General features: G+C 42.6%; 1 protein-coding gene across 1 annotated transcript in view; it reads right to left on the reverse strand.

Moving 5' to 3' along the window:
• Positions 1-9,201: 9,201 nt before the first annotated feature.
• The window catches only part of nox5 (NADPH oxidase, EF-hand calcium binding domain 5), a 57,783-nt gene continuing 42,550 nt past the window's right edge, over positions 9,202-24,434 (reverse strand). Inside the window, exons 11-17 of the mRNA XM_079560019.1 lie at positions 17,641-18,012; positions 16,435-16,479; positions 13,357-13,481; positions 13,177-13,261; positions 13,005-13,104; positions 10,745-10,911; positions 9,202-9,346 (exon numbers count right to left, since the gene is read on the reverse strand). Of these exons, the coding sequence (XP_079416145.1) occupies positions 9,215-9,346; positions 10,745-10,911; positions 13,005-13,104; positions 13,177-13,261; positions 13,357-13,481; positions 16,435-16,479; positions 17,641-18,012 (1,026 nt within the window). The 3' untranslated portion in view covers positions 9,202-9,214. The remainder of the gene's footprint in view (positions 9,347-10,744; positions 10,912-13,004; positions 13,105-13,176; positions 13,262-13,356; positions 13,482-16,434; positions 16,480-17,640; positions 18,013-24,434) is intronic.

The following is a 24,434-nucleotide window of genomic DNA, read 5'->3' on the forward strand; positions in this document are numbered from 1 at the left end:
CACACAGTGAAAGGCGAGGCCACTAAAGTAACATGTTAGCCGTGCTCTTTCCCAACACATTTGTAGCTTCCACGTTTATCACAGGGTTTACACTGTCGGCAGATTCCACAACGTGCAGGGTCACTTTTCAGGGTCACAAAAGATAAAAACAATTCAGGGCCACGTTCACAAAAACGCTTCAGCATCAGAGGTCCTGAAGTGGCTACGATAGTTAGCACCAGAGGTCCCTATGCTAAAGTGGCTATGATAGTTAGCATCAGGGGTCCCTATGCTAAAGTGGCTATGATAGTTAGCATCAGAGGTCCTTATGCTAAAGTGGCTATGATAGTTAGCACCAGAGGTCCCTATGCTAAAGTGGCTATGATAGTTAGCATCAGAGGTCCCTATGCTAAAGTGGCTATGATAGTTAGCACCAGAGGTCCCTATGCTAAAGTGGCTATGATAGTTAGCATCAGAGGTCCCTATGCTAAAGTGGCTATGATAGTTAGCACCAGAGGTCCTTATGCTAAAGTGGCTATGATAGTTTTCATCAGGGGTCCCTATGCTAAAGTGGCTATGATAGTTAGCACCAGAGGTCCCTATGCTAAAGTGGCTATGATAGTTAGCATCAGAGGTCCCTATGCTAAAGTGGCTATGATAGTTTTCATCAGGGGTCCCTATGCTAAAGTGGCTATGATAGTTAGCATCAGAGGTCCCTATGCTAAAGTGGCTATGATAGTTAGCACCAGAGGTCCCTATGCTAAAGTGGCTATGATAGTTAGCACCAGAGGTCCCTATGCTAAAGTGGCTATGATAGTTAGCACCAGAGGTCCCTATGCTAAAGTGGCTATGATAGTTAGCATCAGAGGTCCCTATGCTAAAGTGGCTATGATAGTTAGCACCAGAGGTCCCTATGCTAAAGTGGCTATGATAGTTAGCATCAGAGGTCCCTATGCTAAAGTGGCTATGATAGTTAGCACCAGAGGTCCCTATGCTAAAGTGGCTATGATAGTTAGCATCAGAGGTCCTTATGCTAAAGTGGCTATGATAGTTAGCATCAGAGGTCCCTATGCTAAAGTGGCTATGATAGTTAGCATCAGAGGTCCCTATGCTAAAGTGGCTATGATAGTTAGCACCAGAGGTCCCTATGCTAAAGTGGCTATGATAGTTTTCATCAGGGGTCCCTATGCTAAAGTGGCTATGATAGTTAGCATCAGAGGCCCCTATGCTAAAGTGGCTATGATAGTTAGCATCAGAGGTCCCTATGCTAAAGTGGCTATGATAGTTAGCATCAGAGGTCCTTATGCTAAAGTGGCTACGATAGTTAGCATCAGAGGCCCCTATGCTAAAGTGGCTATGATAGTTAGCATCAGAGGTCCCTATGCTAAAGTGGCTATGATAGTTAGCATCAGAGGTCCTTATGCTAAAGTGGCTACGATAGTTAGCATCAGAGGTCCTTATGCTAAAGTGGCTATGATAGTTAGCATCAGAGGTCCCTATGCTAAAGTGGCTACGATAGTTAGCATCAGAGGTCCCTATGCTAAAGTGGCTATGATAGTTAGCATCAGAGGTCCCTATGCTAAAGTGGCTATGATAGTTAGCATCAGAGGTCACTATGCTAAAGTGGCTATGATAGTTAGCATCAGAGGTCCCTATGCTAAAGTGGCTACGATAGTTAGCATCTGAGGTCCCTATGCTAAAGTGGCTACGATAGTTAGCATCTGAGGTCCCTATGCTAAAGTGGCTACGATAGTTAGCATCAGAGGTCCCTATGCTAAAGTGGCTATGTTAGTTAGCATCAGAGGTCCCTATGCTAAAGTGGCTATGATAGTTAGCATCAGAGGTCCCTATGCTAAAGTGGCTATGATAGTTAGCATCAGAGGTCCCTATGCTAAAGTGGCTATGATAGTTAGCATCAGAGGTCCCTATGCTAAAGTGGCTATGATAGTTAGCATCAGAGGTCCTTATGCTAAAGTGGCTACGATAGTTAGCATCAGAGGTCCTTATGCTAAAGTGGCTACGATAGTTAGCATCAGAGGTCCCTATGCTAAAGTGGCTACGATAGTTAGCATCGAGGCTTCTTTTCCTAACTCCTTCCTAACTGACAGCCCAGTTCGGAGGCTTCTTATCATGGCGGACGCTGACGTTAGACCTGGGAGAGTGCGTCTGAAAGTCTCAGCTCTGATTTCTCTGAGCCCTTTTCCACCAGGCCGGTGCCGGTGCTGGTTCTGGGCCAGTTCCAGTTTCAGAACCGGTTCTTTCGTTTCCCCCTGAAAAAACGCCGGCTCTTTTGGGTCGGGAACCAGTTAAAAGCTGGACCAAGAAACGAGCAGCAGTGATGTCAGCGGCTGGGGGCGTGGCTCTCTCCTCCAACAAACAAGCGATATTAGTTAGTTTGTGCTTAGAACTTCCTGGAGAAACAGTCTCTGTGGAGGAAACTGTTGTTTTGCTTTATGCTCTTTAGCTAAAACAAGAGTTAGAAAGAAGAAATCTAAATGTTAACGGCTGCTGTGACTGAAACATAAACTTATTTTTCTGTATTTTATAACCAGAAGTGGCTGTAGTGAGATGTTACTATCCATGTTTGATGTTGACTTCCCAAAGCGTTGCTATGACAACAGGCACAGCTCTCATTTTGGTGGAAAACCAAGTCAGTCTGGAACCGACCCGGCACCAGAACCAGCTCTGAACCAGCACCTTGGTGGAAAAGCCCTCTGATGAGTGAACCTCTGCAAATGCCAAGTGGTTCTCAAGGGGTTTGGGCTTTGGGACCATAGACTGTCTGTTTGGGACCCACCATTAAACTAGGACGACAAGCCACGACCCAAATACAACTGTAATATGTCACATATCGTATAAAATATTGTATTTTCAACCAACTTTTTATTGAACGAGCAGTAGACATGCTTTAAAGAGATCAAAACAACCCAATAATATCATTAACAGACTCTGGTGTGTTTCCGTGCAGTTTCAGATGGAAAATATGGAAGAAACACTGATTTTAGGGCTGCAACTAACGGTTATTTTGTAATCGATTAATCTATCGGTCACTTTTACGATTAATCGATTAATCACTTGGCTGTTAATGGTGTAGTAAAAGTGTATTTTTATCACAATATAGCTTAAGTGGCGCTGTTTAAGGAAGTGCTGACGGAGGAAACTAAAGGGAAATGTTTTTTGAAGGCTCTATTCATGAAATTTACATTGTACAAAACACGACAGACCCTAAATATAAAATCAAAGTTGGTTTTCATCAAAAATACTACATTTTTTGGTCATTTTTGCTCCATTTTAGTCTGTGTGAGCCAGAAAACGATTAATCGATCACTGAAATAGTTGTCGACTCTTTCTGTATTAGTCGTTTCAGCCAAAACTGATTCCTGTTATTTATGACCGAGTCGGATGTTCTGCCACAACGTTTTAAAAATACTGCATTTTCAGAGTATTATTTGCATAATAATATTCCTCAAAATCATCTTAAGGGGCAGAGGTTCTGTCCTGGAGGGCCGGGTTTAGCCCCCGGGCCTGACGTTGCCGCCCCCTGGTGTACGGGAAGGGAACGGTTTCAGAAAAGCCCAAACTGCTGTGAAACTTTACCTTCATCTATGTCACTTCCTCCACTGCAAAAAGTATTAACTAGATCAGTATAAACATCTCAGTTTGAGCTCAATAATCCACATGTTAGTTGTTTTGACTGGTTAAGAAGTTGTTGGGCATTTGTCCCAGATTATGTCACTTGTTCTGAGATGTTTCTGACTCGTTTCGATACATTTCGTCCTTATTTCAGGTCATTTTCTTTGCCAATGGGGAAAGAAAATTGTTCTTATCTCATTGGTGATTTTACTTTCTTATTTCAAGCGAGATTTACCCTAGAACTGGTCTGAAATGTCCTCAAACAAGCAAAGCAAACTCGGTCCGATCAGGAAAAGTGTCTAAATGAGTGAAAACCGCTCAAAACAAGAAACATTTCCTCAATTCAACTCATTGAAATTTGACAAAAATATGACCAAAAAAATACAAAAAAATGACAAAAAAATTGATAAAAAATGGACGAAAAAATGACAAAAAAATGACAAAAAAAAAATACAAAAAATAACAAAAAAATGACAAAAATGTGTTGAAAATTTGACAAAAAAATACAAAAAATACAAAAAAATGACAAAAATTTGACAAAAAAATTGATAAAAAATGGACGAAAAAATGACAAAAATTTGACGAAAAAATGACAAAAAACTGACCAAAAAAAATACAAAAAATAACAAAAAAATGACAAAAATTTTCTTTCCCCATTTGCCATTGGTCTCATCTCATTGGCAGTGTTACTTTCTTATTTCAAGCGAGATTTACCCTAGAACTGGTGTGAAATGTCCTCAAACAAGCAAAGCAAACTCGGTCCGATCAGGAAAAGTGTCTAAATGAGTGAAAACCGCTCAAAACAAGAAACATTTCCTCAATTCAAGTCATTGAAATTTGACAAAAAAATGACAAAAAAAATACAAAAAATGACAAAAATGTGACAAAAAAATTGATAAAAAATGGACGAAAAAATTACAAAAAATTACAAAAAAATAACAAAAATGTGATAAAAAGGTGACGAAAAAATGACAAAAAGCTGACCAAAAAAAATACAAAAAATAACAAAAAAAATGACAAAAAACTGGAAAAAAAAAAATACAAAAAATGTGATGAAAATTTGACAAAAAAATAACATAACACAATAACAAAGCCCAACATTTCTTCATTAAATTTGCTGCTTCACTGAAATAAAATAATCATAACTTACAACTTCTTCATCTAAATAAGTCTTTATCTGCACTTTAAATTAAACATAAAGCCCTTTGGGAAGCCACGCTGGGACAACACAGCATGATTTATTCTGCGTTTTATCTCTAGATGGCGCTAAAGTCCAAGATAAAAAGCCAGAGCTGAAACCGACCCAACACCTTTATGAAAGAGACTTTTATTTATCATTTAAAGACATCAATAAAACACTGACATATTAGGGAGTCGATATTCTGTTGTTGAACATAAACAAAAGAACCACAATACAAATTTCACAGAGACGTTAAACCTCACAAAACACATATATAACAAACCAATACACCGATATTTAGTCATGTTTACATATTTACACAGTACCTGCTTTCAGAAACCTGCTGTTAAAGGGACGGCCGGAAAATACAGGGAAATTCAGAGTAATGTCGGCAAAGTATTTCAAAACACACAAGATTCAAAGAGTGGATATTTGTTTGTGTGAGTCTGAGAAGAAACATGGAAACCTTTGTGTGTTTCTGTAGTGATGGATCTCCTTCACAGGTGCAGGTACTTATACTAAAGTACTTTACAACATGTTTAATCAGAGCGGATGTAAAAGGGTTTATTTCATTATTCAGCAGCTGTGATTTTATTAAAGTTTTACGGCAAAAGTTAAATTCAAAACCCAGAAATAAGTGCTGTCGACGTCATCAAGGAACAAGGTTAATGCTACGTTTCTACCAAAGTTTAGGATAAAAAAATACTGTTAAGTACTCGCCGCTGTCAATAAAGTGCAGTGATACTGGTACAACTTTTCTTTTCGCATTAAAAGTTGCAAAATGCGCCTTTAAAGTAAGTAAAATGTTCTTGAAATGAGAGTCTAATTACAAGACATTTGTCCATGGGGCAAGACATCTACACATAAAGCAGTATAAGTAACTCGTGCCCCTAGAGGCCGTAAGCGCCACTGCAGGTGTCGTAGCAAGTTGTGTTTTTTACTCATTATTCGTCCGTGAGAGTAAAATCCTACGATAAATACTGCTATTGTATATCCAGTTACACAATGGAGATCATCGTTTTAACCCAAACTTGGCTGTAAATACTGTTTAAGTGGTGCTAGCCCGCAGTTAGCTTTGCCCGTTAGCCTGTTAGCTTCTTCTTCGTGATTCCATTAGTGTGTATTGCACCTCCGACCTGGGGCAGCGAAGTTGCAATTGCGGTTTTCTGGCCAGAGACACCAGGGGGAGATGAAAGACCCTCCAATCATCCCATTAACACTTACGGGGAGGATCTATTAAGGTAAACACGTTACTTAGAACGGCTTTAAATTAAGATAGAGTTACTTAAAATAAAACTGCTGTAGCTGCTTTATCTTAAAGGGACTAGATGCAAGTTTGCCATTTTACTCACCACTGCCCCCTCAGGTCTTATGTGTAACTGCAGGTTCTATATTAAGCTCGTGCATGACTTCCTGAGTGACAGGATTTTAGAGGCAGTTGTGGTGAACAGGTCTGAGCTCATTCTACACATGAGGAACATGAGGACATGGAGGAACATGGAGGAACATGTAGGGGAGGAAAATACATCATTTTAACATTTTTAACTCTGTATAGTCCCTTTAATTTAACAGTATACTGTATATCTTGCCCCATGGATAGATCATTGAAATGAGACTCTTTAATCAAGGACAAAAGTACTTAAGAAAATGTACTTATTTCAAGATGACTTGTTGTAAAGCAGTTTATATTACTAATAAGTGAAAAACATCAAATCGTGACTTCTTTATGAACACTTTAAAATGATTAAAGCCACACTGTGGGACATTCCAGACTGCAAAGAACCTGCTCATCGCGCTCTCTGTGGTCCTGATGGTGGGAGCTGCTGTTATAGCACCCCCTGGTGGCCGGAGGCGACTCCAACAGACACTTGGGATCATTGATTCTAATCTAAAGAACGGCTCCAAAGAGTTTTCGGCAACACTTTACATTACGGGCCGGTAAGTCTGTGGTACTTACAGTGGTAAATACCAGTAATCATAGTGGTACTTATAGGTACTTATTGTGGTACTTATAGTGGTGCTTATGGTGGTACTTACAGTGGTAATTCTAGATACCTATGGTGGTACTTAAAGGATACTATAGTGAGAATTACAAGGTATGTACTTCTAGATTCAGTGGTAACTCTTAGTAATGAAGGTTGTGCTTCTTGTTTTCCCTAATGCTGTTTTATGTTGTTTTATAGTCACACAATCCTAGAAATGACTTCTGTTTGTAGAAGTACCTCATTGCTGCTGTGGTATCCTTGAATTACCAGTAAGTACCAAAGTAAATAGAAGTACAACCTTCATTACTAAGAGTTACCCCTGTATCTGTTAGTATTGAGAGATACAGTGGTAACACTGTAAGTACCACGGACTTACCGGCCCGTAATGTAAAGTGTTACCGAGTTTTCTTTTTCTAAAAATCGCTATGACCCCATGTGACCCATGTGACCCATGTGACCCATGTGACCCATGTGACCCATGTGACCAGGCTGGTTTTTGTTTATCAGCCCGACATTTGGAAGCATTTCCAGTGCAGTGACTGGCTCCAGAGCCTGTCAATCAAACTGTGGAGCTGTGGAGGCTCCGCCCCCTCAGTGTAGGGTTTCCCGCCCGTTTGCCCTTTTAAGGAACAGGCTAAAACTTCCATTAAATTTCACACAGAACTCGGGAGCCTTTTCTAATGAACGGGCTGAATGACCCGCTCATCTTTATGATATTAGATCTATAACACAAACACATCAGCCAATCACACTCACTGTGTGGACCAGGGGGAGGAGCTTTTTATCATGTGACAAAGTTATTCTCTCCAACCACTCGCGCATCTTTTAGTAATATTTGGATCTTCACTGGAGACGTCCTCAGCATCGCGCTTAATCCTCTCATCGCAGAGTTTAAACACTCGCCACAGCTTCACCACAGCCACATGAGCGGGGGGTGGGAGGGGCTTATGGTGGCTCACTTGGAAGAACAGGAAGTGAAACTACTGGACATTTTGTTTTTGTTGTTTTTGTCGATTGTCAGTATGTCCGATTATTACCAAATCCCTGCAGAAAACCTAAAACACTCTTTAAAGGTATTTCCAACCACAATAATGATAAATAAACCACATGCTTCTATTGGGTGAAAAGTTACACAGAGTGGCTTTAATCAGCTGCAGTAAATGTGTTTGATAGTTTTTAGTTTTCAGAGACGTCCCCAGGACACGGAGCATCAGGAGCATCAGGAGCATCAGGAGCATCAGGAGCATCAGGAGCATCAGGATAGGGCTGTGCAATTAATCAAAATTCGATTACGATTTCGATTCCAACAGTAAACGATTACAAAATTAGCATAATCACAAAAAAATCGATTATAATTTTATTTTTTCCTTTTTTTTGGCCTTTTTTTTCCCAACATTTTTTTGTTCAATTTTTTTTTTTCAAATTTTTTTTCTCACATTTTTGGATTTTTGTCACTTTTTTGCTGGATTTTTGTCACTTTTTTGCTGGATTTTTGTCACTTTTTTGATGGATTTTTGTCTTTTTTTTGATGGATTTTTGTCACTTTTTTGATGGATTTTTGTCACTTTTTTGCTGGATTTTTGTCACTTTTTTGATGGATTTTTGTCACTTTTTTGATGGATTTTTGTCACTTTTTTGATGGATTTTTGTCACTTTTTTGATGGATTTTTGTCACTTTTTTGATGGATTTTTGTCTTTTTTTTGATGGATTTTTGTCACTTTTTTGATGGATTTTTGTCACTTTTTTGATGGATTTTTGTCACTTTTTTGATGGATTTTTGTCACTTTTTTGATGGATTTTTGTCACTTTTTTGATGGATTTTTGTCTTTTTTTGATGGATTTTTGTCACTTTTTTGATGGATTTTTGTCTTTTTTTTAATGGATTTTTGTCACTTTTTTGATGGATTTTTGTCACTTTTTTGATGGATTTTTGTCACTTTTTTGATGGATTTTTGTCACTTTTTAGATGGATTTTTGTCACTTTTTTGATGGATTTTTGTCTTTTTTTTAATGGATTTTTGTCACTTTTTTGATGGATTTTTGTCACTTTTTTAATGGATTTTTGTCACTTTTTTGATGGATTTTTGTCACTTTTTTAATGGATTTTTGTCACTTTTTTGATGGATTTTTGTCACTTTTTTGATGGATTTTTGTCACTTTTTTGATGGATTTTTGTCTTTTTTTGATGGATTTTTGTCACTTTTTTGATGGATTTTTTTAAAGGCAACAAATAATCGTTTGAATAATCGTGATTTCAATTATGACAAAAATAATCGTGATTATTATTTTTTCAATAATCGAGCAGCTCTACATCAGGAGCATCAGAAACATCAGAAACATCAGGAGCATCAGGAGCATCAGGAGCATCAGGAGCATCAGAAACATCAGAAACATCAGAAACACCAGATGAAACAAAGTCACACTGGAGTCGGCGCCTCAGAAGTTTTCTTTGTAGAAGTGGAACCCGAAGTGTTCGCACTGAGCCTTGATGACTTTGGCCAGAGCCGGAGCGCCGCAGTAAAACACGTGCACCTTCCCCTTCTTCTCCTCCGACAGCTTCTGAAACACCTGGAATCAAACCGTGAGTGAGGAGGATTAGGGTGAGCGCTGTGTCTCTGAGGGTCAGTCTGATCAAGCGGTCACAACATAAACATAAACCTTCTGAAACACCTGGAATCAAACCGTGAGGGAGGAGGATTAGGGTGAACGCTGTGTCTCTGTGGGTCAGTCTGATCAAGCGGTAGGGCTGTGCAATTAATCGAAATTCGATTACGATTTCGATTACAACAGTAAACGATTACAAAATTAGCATAATCGCAAAAAAACGATTATAATTTTTATTTTTTTTCCAAATTTTTTTTCAATTTTTTTTTTCAATTTTTTTCAATTTTTTTTTTTCTAATTTTTTATTTTTGTCACTTTTCTGCTGGATTTTTGTCTTTTTTCTGCTGGATTTTTGTCATTTTTTTGCTGGATTTTTGTCATTTTTTTGCTGGATTTTTGTCTTTTTTTATGGATTTTTGTCATTTTTTTTATGGATTTTTGTCATTTTTTTTATGGATTTTTGTCTTTTTTTTGATGGATTTTTGTCACTTTTTTGCTGGATTTTTGTCTTTTTTTGCTGGATTTTTGTCTTTTTTTGCTGGATTTTTGTCTTTTTTTTGATGGATTTTTGTCACTTTTTTGCTGGATTTTTGTCTTTTTTTGCTGGATTTTTGTCATTTTTTTTGATGGATTTTTGTCTTTTTTTATGGATTTTTGTCATTTTTTTGATGGATTTTTGTCACTTTTTTGCTGGATTTTTGTCTTTTTTTGCTGGATTTTTGTCATTTTTTATGGATTTTTGTCATTTTTTTGATGGATTTTTGTCACTTTTTTTATGGATTTTTGTCTTTTTTTTGCTGGATTTTTGTCACTTTTTTGCTGGATTTTTGTCACTTTTTTGATGGATTTTTGTCATTTTTTTATGGATTTTTGTCTTTTTTTTGCTGGATTTTTGTCTTTTTTGATGGATTTTTGTCACTTTTTTGATGGATTTTTGTCTTTTTTTTGATGGATTTTTGTTTTTTTTTATGGATTTTTGTCATTTTTTTTATGGATTTTTGTCTTTTTTTATGGATTTTTGTCACTTTTTTTGATGGATTTTTGTCACTTTTTTGATGGATTTTTGTCTTTTTTTATGGATTTTTGTCACTTTTTTGATGGATTTTTTTAAAGGCAACAAATAATCGTTTGAATAATCGTGATTTCAATTATGACAAAAATAATCGTGATTATTATTTTTTCAATAATCGAGCAGCCCTATCCAGCGGTCACAACATAAACATAACCCTCTGAAACACCTGGAATCAAACCGTAAGGGAGGAGGATTAGGGTGAACTCTGTGTCTCTGTGGGTCAGTCTGATCAAGCGGTCGCAACATTAACAAAAACCTTCTGAATCACAGAACCGTTCCTTCCTCCTGACCTTGCCCCACTCGGGACGTCCCGGCTGCGTCCTGGTCCTCAGCCCGGTGATGGAGTCCCTCTTCTCTTTCTTGGCGAGCAGGTCCAGCGCCATCTGCAGGCCGATGGCCTTCATGTCGTTCTTACTGAGGGCCGAGGTCATGTACATGTGCATCTCCAGGAACCGGCCTGGGGGAAAAACAGGTTTTTTATTTACAGGACGATTCATATCTGACAGTTCAGTTTAAAATGTGTTTCATTTACGTGGGAAGAAACAACAAAATCATTTCTTTCAAAGGGACTAGATGCAAGTTGGTCATTTTATACTCACTGCTGCCCCCTCAGGTCTTATGTGTAACTGCAGCTTCTATATTAAAGAGGGGGTGTTCTGCTTTTGTCAGTCCCATAGCACCAGTCTATATCCCACTACAATGATGACAAACCTTCTGTTGTAAATGCAGTAAATTAGAATAACTGCCTTGTATAAAATGAGACGAAAACAATGATGGAAATGTGACAAAAATGTGACGAAAAATTGATAAAAATTTGACAAAGAATTTACGAAAAAATGACCAAAAATTGATGAAAAGTTGAGAAAAAAATGACAAAAATGGGATAAAAATTTAACAAAAAAAAAAAAAAAAGACCAAAAATGACAAAAATGTGATAAAAATTTGACCCAAAAAATACAAAAAATGGACGAAAAAGTGACGAAAAATTGATGAAGAAGTGGCAAAAATTTGACAAAATGTGACAAAAAAAGACAAAAATGGGATAAAAATTTAACAACAAAAAATACAAAAAATGACAAAAATTTGACAAAAAAAATACATAAATGAGTTGAATACCCCACAAAAAAATGATGTAAAACAATCTGATGACGTGAGGAAAAAGATCCTCTCGGTTCAGGCGGGAGTTAAGAGGTTAAAGGTCTGAGCTCATTCTCCACGTGAGGACATGGAGGAACATGTAGGGGAGGAAAATACTTAAATTTAACATTTTTAAACTCTGCATTGTCCCTTTAACTGAGCACATTTTCTCCACTTCAACAAAGCAAAACAGAGAAAAAACAAGACATAAAAGAAGATTAAAACGCAGCAAAAGAGCGACAAAAACACAACAGAACAGGCGACACAAAGTGATGACGGAGCACCAAAAACGTGACGGAAAAGGGGACATCAATGAGGTCTTTCAAATGAGGCCTGCAGGCTCCAGTCGAGAGGCTTTTAGATTTGGGTAAAGCCATATTGGCGAAAATGTGCTCAGCCTGGGGTTAAGAGGTTTAATCTCATAGTTTAATGGGAGCGAGGTGGAGACGTCCCACTCCCAGGACAGGTACAAGTAAAGTAAGTACGGCCTGCTACTTTTCACAAATGAAACATATCTGTAGGGAAAAAACAGTGCTTGTATTTTATTCAATTTATTGGGTTAAATGTGAGTTTATTCGAGTAACATCTCTCCTTTTCTCAAGTTATGTAATCAAGTACTTTCACATCAACGGCTGTGCACTCAAACCTTAAAGGGGCTAGATGCAAGTTGGTCATTTTATGCTCACTACTGCCCCTCAGGTCTTATGCATAACTGCAGCTTCTATATTAAAGAGGGGGTGTTCTGCTTTAAAGAGGGGGTGTTCTGCTTTAAAGAGGGGGTGTTCTGCTTTAAAGAGGGGGTGTTCTGCTTTAAAGAGGGGGTGTTCTGCTTTAAAGAGGGGGTGTTCTGCTTTAAAGAGGGGGTGTTCTGCTTTTGTCAGTCCCACAGCACCATCTATATCTCACTACAATGATGACAAACCTTCTGCTGGTCTGTAAATGCAGTAAATTAGAATAACTGCCTTGTATAAAATGAGACGAAAACAATGATGGAAAAGTGCCAAAAAATTTGATGAAAAATTGACAAAAAATTGACAAAAAAAATTGAAAAATTTGACAAAAAAATGACAAAAAAAATTGACAAAAATTGACAAAAAAAATTGACAAAAAATGACGAAAAATTGGCAAAAAATTACAAAAAATTGATAAAATTTTGACAAAAAAATGACAAAAATTGGACAAAAAATTACAAAAAAATTACAACAAAGTTACAAAATGAGTTGAAAACCCAACAAAAAAAATGATGTAAAACACTCTGATGACGTGAGGAAAAAGATCCTCTCGGTTCAGGCGGGAGTTAAGAGGTTAAAGGTCTGAGCTCATTCTCCACATGAGGACATGGAGGAACATGTGCGGGAGGAACATACATCATTCTAACATTTTTAAACTCCGTATAGTCCCTTTAAGTCTTACCCTCCGGCTCCTCGTCGGCCTGATCCATCTCCAGTTTGGTGAGTAAACTGACGAACCACTCGAAACACTTCTGGTCCCGGTTGATCCAGATGAAATCCACCTGCAGGAGCAGCACAAACATCTGTAGGAGCCGGATCTACTGTAGAACGTTTTAACAGAACCTGTGCTTTACTTTGCGCAGCTTCATGTCGTCGTCCTTCATGTTCTCGCACCAGGAGTAGCTGCAGCTGGGGCAGTTCTGCTTCCTCCTCCGGTACCTGCAGACACGAGGCTTTCACTGAGAGGGAGGAGGAGGGAGGAGGCGGGAGGAGGCGGGAGGAGGCGGGACAACGGCACGGGGGGGCGGGCCTACCTGTACATGATGCTCTGCAGGATGGAGGCGAAGGGGGTGATCCCGATGCCGGCCCCGACGAGGACGGCGTGTTCGGAGGCGAAGATCTGGCGGGTGGGCGTCCCGTACGGTCCGTCCACATAGCACTGGGGAGGAGGAGAGTTTAACCCCTTAACCCAAATGACAAAAAAATGACAAAAAAAAGGTAAAAAAATGACAAAAAATGAGAAAAAAATGAGAAAAAAATGAGAAAAAAATGAGAAAAAAATGAGAAAAAAATGAGAAAAAAATGAGAAAAAAATGAGAAAAAAATGAGAAAAAATGAGAAAAAATGACAAAAAATGACAAAAAATGACAAAAAAATGACAAAAAAATGACAAAAAAAATGACAAAAAAATGACAAAAAAATGACAAAAAAAGACAAAAAATGACAAAAAAAGACAAAAAATGTGACAAAAATGTGACAAAAAAGACAAAAAACTGAAATAAAATGACAAAAAATGTGACAAAAAAATTCCAAAAAATGACAAAAAAATGACAAAAAAAATGACCAAAAAATGACAGTTTAACCCCTTAACTCCCACCTGAACCTTAACCCCCACCGGAACCTTAACCCCCACCGGAACCTTAACCCCCACCTGAACCTTAACCCCCACCTGAACCTTAACCCCCACCGGAACCTTAACCCCCACCTGAACCTTTACCCCCACCTGAACCTTAACCCCCACCTGAACCTTAGCCCCCACCTGAACCTTAACCCCCACCGGAACCTTAACCCCCACCTGAACCTTAACCCCCACCGGAACCTTAACCCCCACCTGAACCTTTACCCCCACCTGAACCTTAACCCCCACCTGAACCTTAACCCCCACCTGAACCTGAACCCCCACCTGAACCTTAACCCCCACCTGAACCTTAACCCCCACCTGAACCTTAACCCCCACCTGAACCTTAACCCCCACCTGAACCTTAACCCCCACCGGAACCTTAACCCCCACCTGAACCTTAACCCCCACCGGAACCTTAACCCCCACCTGAACCTTAACCCCCACCTGAACCTTAACCCCCACCTGAACCTTAACCCCCACCTGAACCTTAACCCCCACCTGAACCTTAACCCCCACCTGAACCTTTAACCCCCACCTGAACCTTAACCCCCACCTGAACACAGCACGTTCTCTCATGTTTGGCTTTGGGCGTTTGAGAAAAGGTGTGAAAAGAGCGACAGAACTGAGACAAAAACAAGGATGAAGATGTGACAAAAAAGTGACAAAAAAGTGACAAAAAAACGACAAAAAAACGACAAAAAAATGACAAAAAAATGACAAAAAAATGAGAAAAAAATGAGAAAAAAACTACAAAAAAACGACAAAAAATGACAAAAAAACCGACAAAAAAATGAGAAAAAATGACAAAAAAAATGAGAAAAAATGAGAAAAAAATGAGAAAAAATGACAAAAAAAATGAGAAAAAATGAGAAAAAAATAGAAGAAAAAAAAATAGAAAAAAATTAGAAAAAATGACGAAAAAGTGAAAAAAAGACTAAAAAATGACAAAAAAAGGTTAAAAAAAATAAAAAGACGAAAAAAATGATAAAAAATATTGAAAAAAAAAAAATGACAAAAAAGTTACAAAAATGAGTTGAATCCCCCCCAAAAAAGATGGAAAAAAATCTGATGACGTGAGGAAAAAGATTGAGAGATTGAGATGAGTTTTGTAGATCTTCGCTTTACACTGGCCTACAGGATTTGGGTAAAGCTGAACTGGAGAAAATGCTCTCGGTTCAGGCGGGAGTTAAGAGGTTAAGACTTAGAAGAGGTTGATACAGGCAGCAGCAAGTCAAATGTAAACCTTTTTACAGCCTAAACACAGTAGATTTACTGCCACAAATGGAAAAAGAAAAATCCAGGCATTTCAAGTGTTTTTTTTTTATGTGGAATGGTGTATATGTGTGAATGTATAAGTATATATATAATATATTGTATACATTTGTTTTTTTTGTAACGTCTTTGATGGTAGATGTTGTTTTGTAAATAGGTTAGGACAAATAAGCCACGGCTTCAGCTGCACCTTTTCGGTTTCCCGCCTTGTCTGTGATGAATTTGCAGAACATACTTTTTGTTTTATGTTTTGTAACCGAATAAACCTTCATTCATTCATGGTAAATTTGGATATTCAAAAGCAAACTGGACGAACAAGAAGCTTTTGTGTAAAAAAACCTGCTGCTGAAGGTACTTTGGTTTTTATGGATCTTTTTATAACATACGATTTTTCATCCACGTCACACGTGAAGCTCAAGCAGTTTTGAATAAATCCAAAAGAAACGAGATCCAAACAAACCTGAGCAACAGAGACACAAACAAGGCAGAAGCTGAAGGTCAATAATGGAGCCTTTTACGGCATCAGGGGAGCTGAGAAACTGGAGAAATGTGACTAGTTCCAAGAAATATATATTTCATTTATGCCTTTTTAATGGCATTGAAGGCCTTACTTTTAGCATAATTCATTTAATGACCTTTATCGCCCGCGGAAACACTGAAGTAATGCATTTAAGGTCTGTGTTTTTCTGGTTTAGGCCTGGTACACTACAAAAAGTAAATCTCAAGCATTGTCTTAAATGAGTTGAATTGAGGAAATGTTTCTTGTTTCGAGCGGTTTTCACTCATTTAGACACTTTTCCTGATCGGACCGAGTTTGCTTTGCTTGTTTGAGGACATTTCAGACCAGTTCTAGGGTAAATCTCGCTTGAAATAAGAAAGTAAAACTGCCAATGAGATAAGACCAGTTTTCTTTCCCCATTGGCAAAGAAAATGACCTGAAATAAGGACGAAATGTATCGAAACGAGTCAGAAACATCTCAGAACAAGTGAAATAATCCGGGACAAATGCCCAACAACTTCTTAACCAGTCAGAACAACTAAAATGTGGATTATTGTGCTCAAATTGAGATGTTTATACTGATCTAGTTAAATACTTATTGCGTGTAAACTTTCACAATAAAACAGTGGCCTTACATTACACTGGCCTGGTTCAACCTGGAACGCCAAGTAGGATGAGGAAATTATGTCTAGAGCTGCTTTCTATGGAGGAAGTTCTTACCTTAATGTTGCAAAATCTGTGATTTTCTCCAATCCTGGGAGGAGCCTGTAAACAATGTAAACAATGAGACCTGAGGCTGTGTTTGTGCTTCATATTAAAAAGACATCAAACATATTCACATAGAAATGTCAGAATGTTTGGCTTAAAACCTAGTCTCTGACACACATGAACCATAAAATAGCCATTCCACATTATTAGTGCTTTGTTTATCATTGTAAAACCGCACAACCATATCATGTTGAGGTGTTAGTCCTGAGCCGCTGCACCTGAGTCACTGTGGGTTAACCTGACCAGTGTGTTTTTGGAGGAAACCTGTCTGCCTTCAGTCTCCTCTGAGAGTGGCATTATACAACACAGTCATGATCGTTTTCAGGTGAAATGATTCAAACATTAATATGGCAGATTGTTGGACCCACTCCCTAAAGATATTTCTATAATTTATTTATTATTTCAATAAGAATTATCCCTAAAGCAGATTTCTATGCACCAACGAACCCTGTCTTTGTAGAGCTGAGCCTCCTGAAAATCCATGATCTTGTTGATCTAAATACATTAGTAATTGTGCACAAAGCATTTAACAATCTTCTCCCTCCTCCAGGAGCTTTTTGAACACAGGAAAAGTCAGTCTAACCTCCGAGGAACTGCTGTTTTCAAAAAAGCAAAAGCTAAAAAGAACAAAAAGAGTCGATGTGTTTCTGTGAGAGGAGTTAATCTGTGGAAGATCAGTTAAAACTGTCCCAAACAGTCAAAACTTTCAAAAAGTTGTTTAAATCTACTAAAATTCAAGAATATATAAGCTTAGGATGAATAAAGTAAGAAAAATAAATAAAAAATAATAATAATGATGACATGATTTAGTTACAACTAAATTAACTTAAAACAAACGTATGGAACATATTTGTTGGAATATTGAAATTTATGTTTCTAACTTCAGACACAGGATTATTTCTCTTCTGTTTAACACTTGATATTGTTCATTATTAATGTTTTTGTTTTGTTTTTCTCTGGTGGAAGTCTGTAAACTGGGTTATAAGTTTTCACTTCAGCCTAAACCCTTTCGGTCGTGTTGTTCACAAAGAATTGGAAATGTTTTTTACGTTTAAAGGAATGAATGAACTGACCGAATAAAACTACTACTACTACTACTATCATAATTCATGGGTATTTCCCAGTACATCTGAAGGACATGCTCTTCATGTTCCTGACCTCTTTATGGTTGAGCTCTCCTCTCTCTGTCAGCCCCAGCTGCTCCAGGCCTGTCCCGCTCTCCTCAGGCGGACTCTGGTCGGGGCAGGCCTTGGTCTCCGGACTCTGGGTCGGTGTGGTCTCTGTGGTCCCGCTCTCCTCAGGCGGACTCTGGTCGGGGCAGGTCTTGGTGTCCGGACTCTGGGTCGGTGTGGACTCTGTGGTCCCGTTCTCCGCCCGCTCCTCGGCTCCTTTCTCCGGGAGGACCCCGTTCTCGGGCCTCTCCTCGGGGCTGGCTTTGTGGCCGTTGTGCCGGTACATGGTCAGCTCCACCGCCTCGTCCTCGTTAGACGCCACGGCTCCCAGACAGTCCGAGGAGTTAAACAGCGTCTCCTGGAGGAGGAAGAGGAGGCTGCATTTAGACGCCCTGGCATCACATCATTTTCATCAAATTTATTCTGTATTTACCCTGGAAAGTCCTGCTAAAATCAAAACCTTCTTTCATAATACTGTAGGAATGAGTGAAGGGCGAATAAACGGGCGCTCCGGCGCTTGTATCGCTCTCTCTGTAGCAGATCGTTTAGAAGAGTTTCAGTAGCAACAGAAAGTGCTTCACTGCCTTCAGTCAAAGCGGCTCATTGGTTCAGAGCATGTTGTCTTGACAGTTTTGAACGGCGACCACCAAGGCCGTGGGAACCCAGGGTGCTGAGTTTTGCAATGTTAACCCCTTAACTCCCACCTGAACCGAGCACATCTTCTCCAGCTTTACCCCAATCCAAAAGCTTCTGGAAAAAAGGTGTGAAAATGGCAACAAAACTGAGACGAAAACAAGGATGAAAATGTGACAAAAGTGAGAAAACATGGACGAAAAATGGACAAAAAAGTGACAGAAAAGTCACGAAAATTTGACTAAAATGAGTCGACTGCCCGACAAAAAAAGTGATGAAAAAAACTCTGATGTGAGGAAAAAGATCCATTTAGTTTTGTAGGTCTTTCAAATGAGGCGTTACACTGGCCTACAGGATTTGGGTAAAGCTGAACTGGAGAAAATGCTCTCGGTTCAGGCGGGAGTTAAGAGGTTAATCAATAGGATTTATGCACAGGAAGTATTTTGGGGGTACATTTGTCCCTCAGCGCCCCCTAACTAAAACATCTCCCCACGGCTCTGGTGACCACAGATGTTTTGTGGTCCGTACTTTTTACACCATGAGTCAAGGATGGTGAAACATTTAACTGGACGCCTCTAAGAGACGTTTAACTCTGTCTTACTCTTTTGTTTAGACTTGGAAGCTTAATGCAGCTCTGTCTGTTAGTTTTTCAGGCTATAATCTTGTAGAATAATTACATCTGCAGTGAAAAGTCCCATCTCTGGGGATGTGGGGGCCGAGCCCTCTGGAGCTCCGGGAAATAGAACCACATTACAGAGAGAATGACTCGTATTTATTGGCCTGTGATGGATCTGATCATTCAGACGGCAACATCAGGCCTGTTTGAAACTTCTCACGCACTTTATGGTGTTGATGCTTCAGTGTTTCTGAGAAGACGTAATAATAACGTTTGTCCACAAGAGGCCAGTGTTCCACCAGAATGAAGCAGCTCTGAATCTTTCAGAGACATTTGGCGGTAAAGCTTTGACGTGTTTAAGGGCTTCTCTCGCCCGTCATTAGCAGGAAGGCAAGCCTGGTGTGAGCTGCACCTGTGATCACGAGAGCTGCTGCATCTGTGATCACGAGAGCTGCACCTGTGATCACGAGAGCTGCTGCACCTGTGATCACGAGAGCTGCACCTGTGATCACGAGAGCTGCATCTGTGATCACGAGAGCTGCATCTGTGATCACGAGAGCTGCACCTGTGATCACGAGAGCTGCATCTGTGATCACGAGAGCTGCACCTGTGATCACGAGAGCTGCTGCATCTGTGATCACGAGAGCTGCACCTGTGATCACGAGAGCTGCTGCACCTGTGATCACGAGAGCTGCACCTGTGATCACGAGAGCTGCATCTGTGATCACGAGAGCTGCATCTGTGATCACGAGAGCTGCACCTGTGATCACGAGAGCTGCTGCATCTGTGATCACGAGAGCTGCATCTGTGATCACGAGAGCTGCACCTGTGATCACGAGAGCTGCACCTGTGATCACGAGAGCTGCACCTGTGATCACGAGAGCTGCTGCACCTGTGATCACGAGAGCTGCACCTGTGATCACGAGAGCTGCACCTGTGATCACGAGAGCTGCATCTGTGATCGTGTGAGCTGCACCTGTGATCACGAGAGCTGCATCTGTGATCACGAGAGCTGCACCTGTGATCACGAGAGCTGCATCTGTGATCGTGTGAGCTGCACCTGTGATCACGAGAGCTGCATCTGTGATCACGAGAGCTGCACCTGTGATCACGAGAGCTGCACCTGTGATCACGAGAGCTGCACCTGTGATCACGAGAGCTGCATCTGTGATCACGAGAGCTGCACCTGTGATCGTGTGAGCTGCACCTGTGATCACGAGAGCTGCTCCTGTGATCACGAGAGCTGTATCTGTGATCGTGTGAGCTGCACCTGTGATCACGAGAGCTGCATCTGTGATCACGAGAGCTGCACCTGTGATCGTGTGAGCTGCACCTGTGATCGTGTGAGCTGCACCTGTGATCACGAGAGCTGCACCTGTGATCACGAGAGCTGCACCTGTGATCACGAGAGCTGCACCTGTGATCACGAGAGCTGCACCTGTGATCGTGTGAGCTGCACCTGTGATCACGAGAGCTGCTCCTGTGATCACGAGAGCTGCACCTGTGATCACGAGAGCTGCACCTGTGATCACGAGAGCTGCACCTGTGATCGTGTGAGCTGCACCTGTGATCACGAGAGCTGCACCTGTGATCACGAGAGCTGCACCTGTGATCACGAGAGCTGCACCTGTGATCACGAGAGCTGCACCTGTGATCACGAGAGCTGCACCTGTGATCACGAGAGCTGCACCTGTGATCGTGTGAGCTGCACCTGTGATCGCGAGAGCTGCATCTGTGATCACGAGAGCTGCACCTGTGATCACGAGAGCTGCACCTGTGATCGTGTGAGCTGCATCTGTGATCACGAGAGCTGCACCTGTGATCACGAGAGCTGCTGCTCCTGTGATCACGAGAGCTGCTCCTGTGATCACGAGAGCTGCACCTGTGATCGTGTGAGCTGCACCTGTGATCGCGAGAGCTGCACCTGTGATCGTGTGAGCTGCACCTGTGATCACGAGAGCTGCACCTGTGATCGTGTGAGCTGCACCTGTGATCGTGTGAGCTGCACCTGTGAGCGTGTGAGCTGCACCTGTGATCGTGTGAGCTGCACCTGTGATCACGAGAGCTGCACCTGTGATCACGAGAGCTGCTCCTGTGATCGTGTGAGCTGCTCCTGTGATCACGAGAGCTGCACCTGTGATCACGAGAGCTGCACCTGTGATCACGAGAGCTGCACCTGTGATCACGAGAGCTGCACCTGTGATCACGAGAGCTGCACCTGTGATCACGAGAGCTGCATCTGTGATCACGAGAGCTGCACCTGTGATCGTGTGAGCTGCACCTGTGATCGTGTGAGCTGCACCTGTGATCACGAGAGCTGCATCTGTGATCACGAGAGCTGCACCTGTGATCACGAGAGCTGCACCTGTGATCACGAGAGCTGCACCTGTGATCGTGTGAGCTGCACCTGTGATCACGAGAGCTGCTGCACCTGTGATCACGAGAGCTGCTCCTGTGATCACGAGAGCTGCTCCTGTGATCACGAGAGCTGCACCTGTGATCGTGAGAGCTGCACCTGTGATCACGAGAGCTGCACCTGTGATCGTGTGAGCTGCACCTGTGATCACGAGAGCTGCTGCACCTGTGATCACGAGAGCTGCACCTGTGATCGTGTGAGCTGCTGCATCTGTGATCACGAGAGCTGCTCCTGTGATCACGAGAGCTGCTCCTGTGATCACGAGAGCTGCACCTGTGATCGTGTGAGCTGCACCTGTGATCACGAGAGCTGCTGCACCTGTGATCACGAGAGCTGCACCTGTGATCACGAGAGCTGCACCTGTGATCACGAGAGCTGCACCTGTGATCACGAGAGCTGCTCCTGTGATCACGAGAGCTGCTGCACCTGTGATCGTGTGAGCTGCACCTGTGATCATGTGAGCTGCACCTGTGATCACGAGAGCTGCACCTGTGATCGTGTGAGCTGCACCTGTGATCACGAGAGCTGCTGCACCTGTGATCACGAGAGCTGCATCTGTGATCACGAGAGCTGCACCTGTGATCACGAGAGCTGCACCTGTGATCACGAGAGCTGCTCCTGTGATCACGAGAGCTGCTGCACCTGTGATCGTGTGAGCTGCACCTGTGATCGTGTGAGCTGCACCTGTGATCACGAGAGCTGCACCTGTGATCGTGTGAGCTGCATCTGTGATCACGAGAGCTGCTGCACCTGTGATCACGAGAGCTGCACCTGTGATCGTGTGAGCTGCACCTGTGATCGTGTGAGCTGCACCTGTGATCACGAGAGCTGCACCTGTGATCACGAGAGCTGCACCTGTGATCGTGTGAGCTGCACCTGTGATCACGAGAGCTGCACCTGTGATCACGAGAGCTGCACCTGTGATCACGAGAGCTGCTGCACCTGTGATCACGAGAGCTGCATCTGTGATCACGAGAGCTGCACCTGTGATCACGAGAGCTGCTGCACCTGTGATCACGAGAGCTGCATCTGTGATCACGAGAGCTGCATCTGTGATCACGAGAGCTGCATCTGTGATCACGAGAGCTGCACCTGTGATCGTGTGAGCTGCTGCATCTGTGATCACGAGAGCTGCTCCTGTGATCACGAGAGCTGCTCCTGTGATCACGAGAGCTGCACCTGTGATCACGAGAGCTGCTGCACCTGTGATCACGAGAGCTGCATCTGTGATCACGAGAGCTGCACCTGTGATCACGAGAGCTGCATCTGTGATCACGAGAGCTGCACCTGTGATCACGAGAGCTGCACCTGTGATCACGAGAGCTGCACCTGTGATCACGAGAGCTGCATCTGTGATCACGAGAGCTGCATCTGTGATCACGAGAGCTGCATCTGTGATCACGAGAGCTGCATCTGTGATCACGAGAGCTGCATCTGTGATCACGAGAGCTGCACCTGTGATCGTGTGAGCTGCACCTGTGATCGTGTGAGCTGCACCTGTGATCGTGTGAGCTGCACCTGTGATCGTGAGAGCTGCATCTGTGATCACGAGAGCTGCACCTGTGATCGTGTGAGCTGCACCTGTGATCACGAGAGCTGCATCTGTGATCACGAGAGCTGCATCTGTGATCACGAGAGCTGCACCTGTGATCACGAGAGCTGCATCTGTGATCACGAGAGCTGCACCTGTGATCACGAGAGCTGCACCTGTGATCACGAGAGCTGCACCTGTGATCACGAGAGCTGCACCTGTGATCACGAGAGCTGCATCTGTGATCACGAGAGCTGCACCTGTGATCACGAGAGCTGCACCTGTGATCACGAGAGCTGCACCTGTGATCACGAGAGCTGCATCTGTGATCACGAGAGCTGCACCTGTGATCACGAGAGCTGCACCTGTGATCACGAGAGCTGCATCTGTGATCACGAGAGCTGCACCTGTGATCACGAGAGCTGCATCTGTGATCACGAGAGCTGCACCTGTGATCACGAGAGCTGCACCTGTGATCGCGAGAGCTGCTCCTGTGATCACGAGAGCTGCACCTGTGATCACGAGAGCTGCACCTGTGATCACGAGAGCTGCACCTGTGATCACGAGAGCTGCACCTGTGATCACGAGAGCTGCACCTGTGATCACGAGAGCTGCACCTGTGATCACGAGAGCTGCACCTGTGATCACGAGAGCTGCACCTGTGATCGTGTGAGCTGCATCTGTGAGCGCGAGAGCTGCATCTGTGATCACGAGAGCTGCACCTGTGAGCGCGAGAGCTGCACCTGTGATCACGAGAGCTGCACCTGTGATCACGAGAGCTGCACCTGTGATCACGAGAGCTGCACCTGTGATCGTGTGAGCTGCACCTGTGATCACGAGAGCTGCACCTGTGAGCGCGAGAGCTGCATCTGTGAGCGCGAGAGCTGCATCTGTGATCACGAGAGCTGCACCTGTGATCACGAGAGCTGCACCTGTGATCACGAGAGCTGCACCTGTGATCACGAGAGCTGCACCTGTGAGCGCGAGAGCTGCATCTGTGAGCGCGAGAGCTGCATCTGTGATCACGAGAGCTGCACCTGTGAGCGCGAGAGCTGCATCTGTGATCACGAGAGCTGCACCTGTGATCACGAGAGCTGCACCTGTGATCACGAGAGCTGCACCTGTGATCGTGTGAGCTGCACCTGTGATCACGAGAGCTGCACCTGTGATCACGAGAGCTGCTGCACCTGTGATCGTGTGAGCTGCATCTGTGATCACGAGAGCTGCACCTGTGATCACGAGAGCTGCACCTGTGATCACGAGAGCTGCATCTGTGATCACGAGAGCTGCACCTGTGATCACGAGAGCTGCATCTGTGATCGTGTGAGCTGCACCTGTGATCGTGAGAGCTGCTCCTGTGATCACGAGAGCTGCACCTGTGATCACGAGAGCTGCACCTGTGATCACGAGAGCTGCACCTGTGATCGTGTGAGCTGCACCTGTGATCGTGAGAGCTGCTCCTGTGATCGTGTGAGCTGCACCTGTGATCACGAGAGCTGCTCCTGTGATCACGAGAGCTGCACCTGTGATCGTGTGAGCTGCATCTGTGATCACGAGAGCTGCACCTGTGATCACGAGAGCTGC

The sequence above is a fragment of the Gobius niger genome, assembly GCF_951799975.1.
Source record: "Gobius niger genome assembly, chromosome: 7".
Classification (NCBI taxonomy): Eukaryota; Metazoa; Chordata; class Actinopteri; order Gobiiformes; family Gobiidae; genus Gobius; species Gobius niger.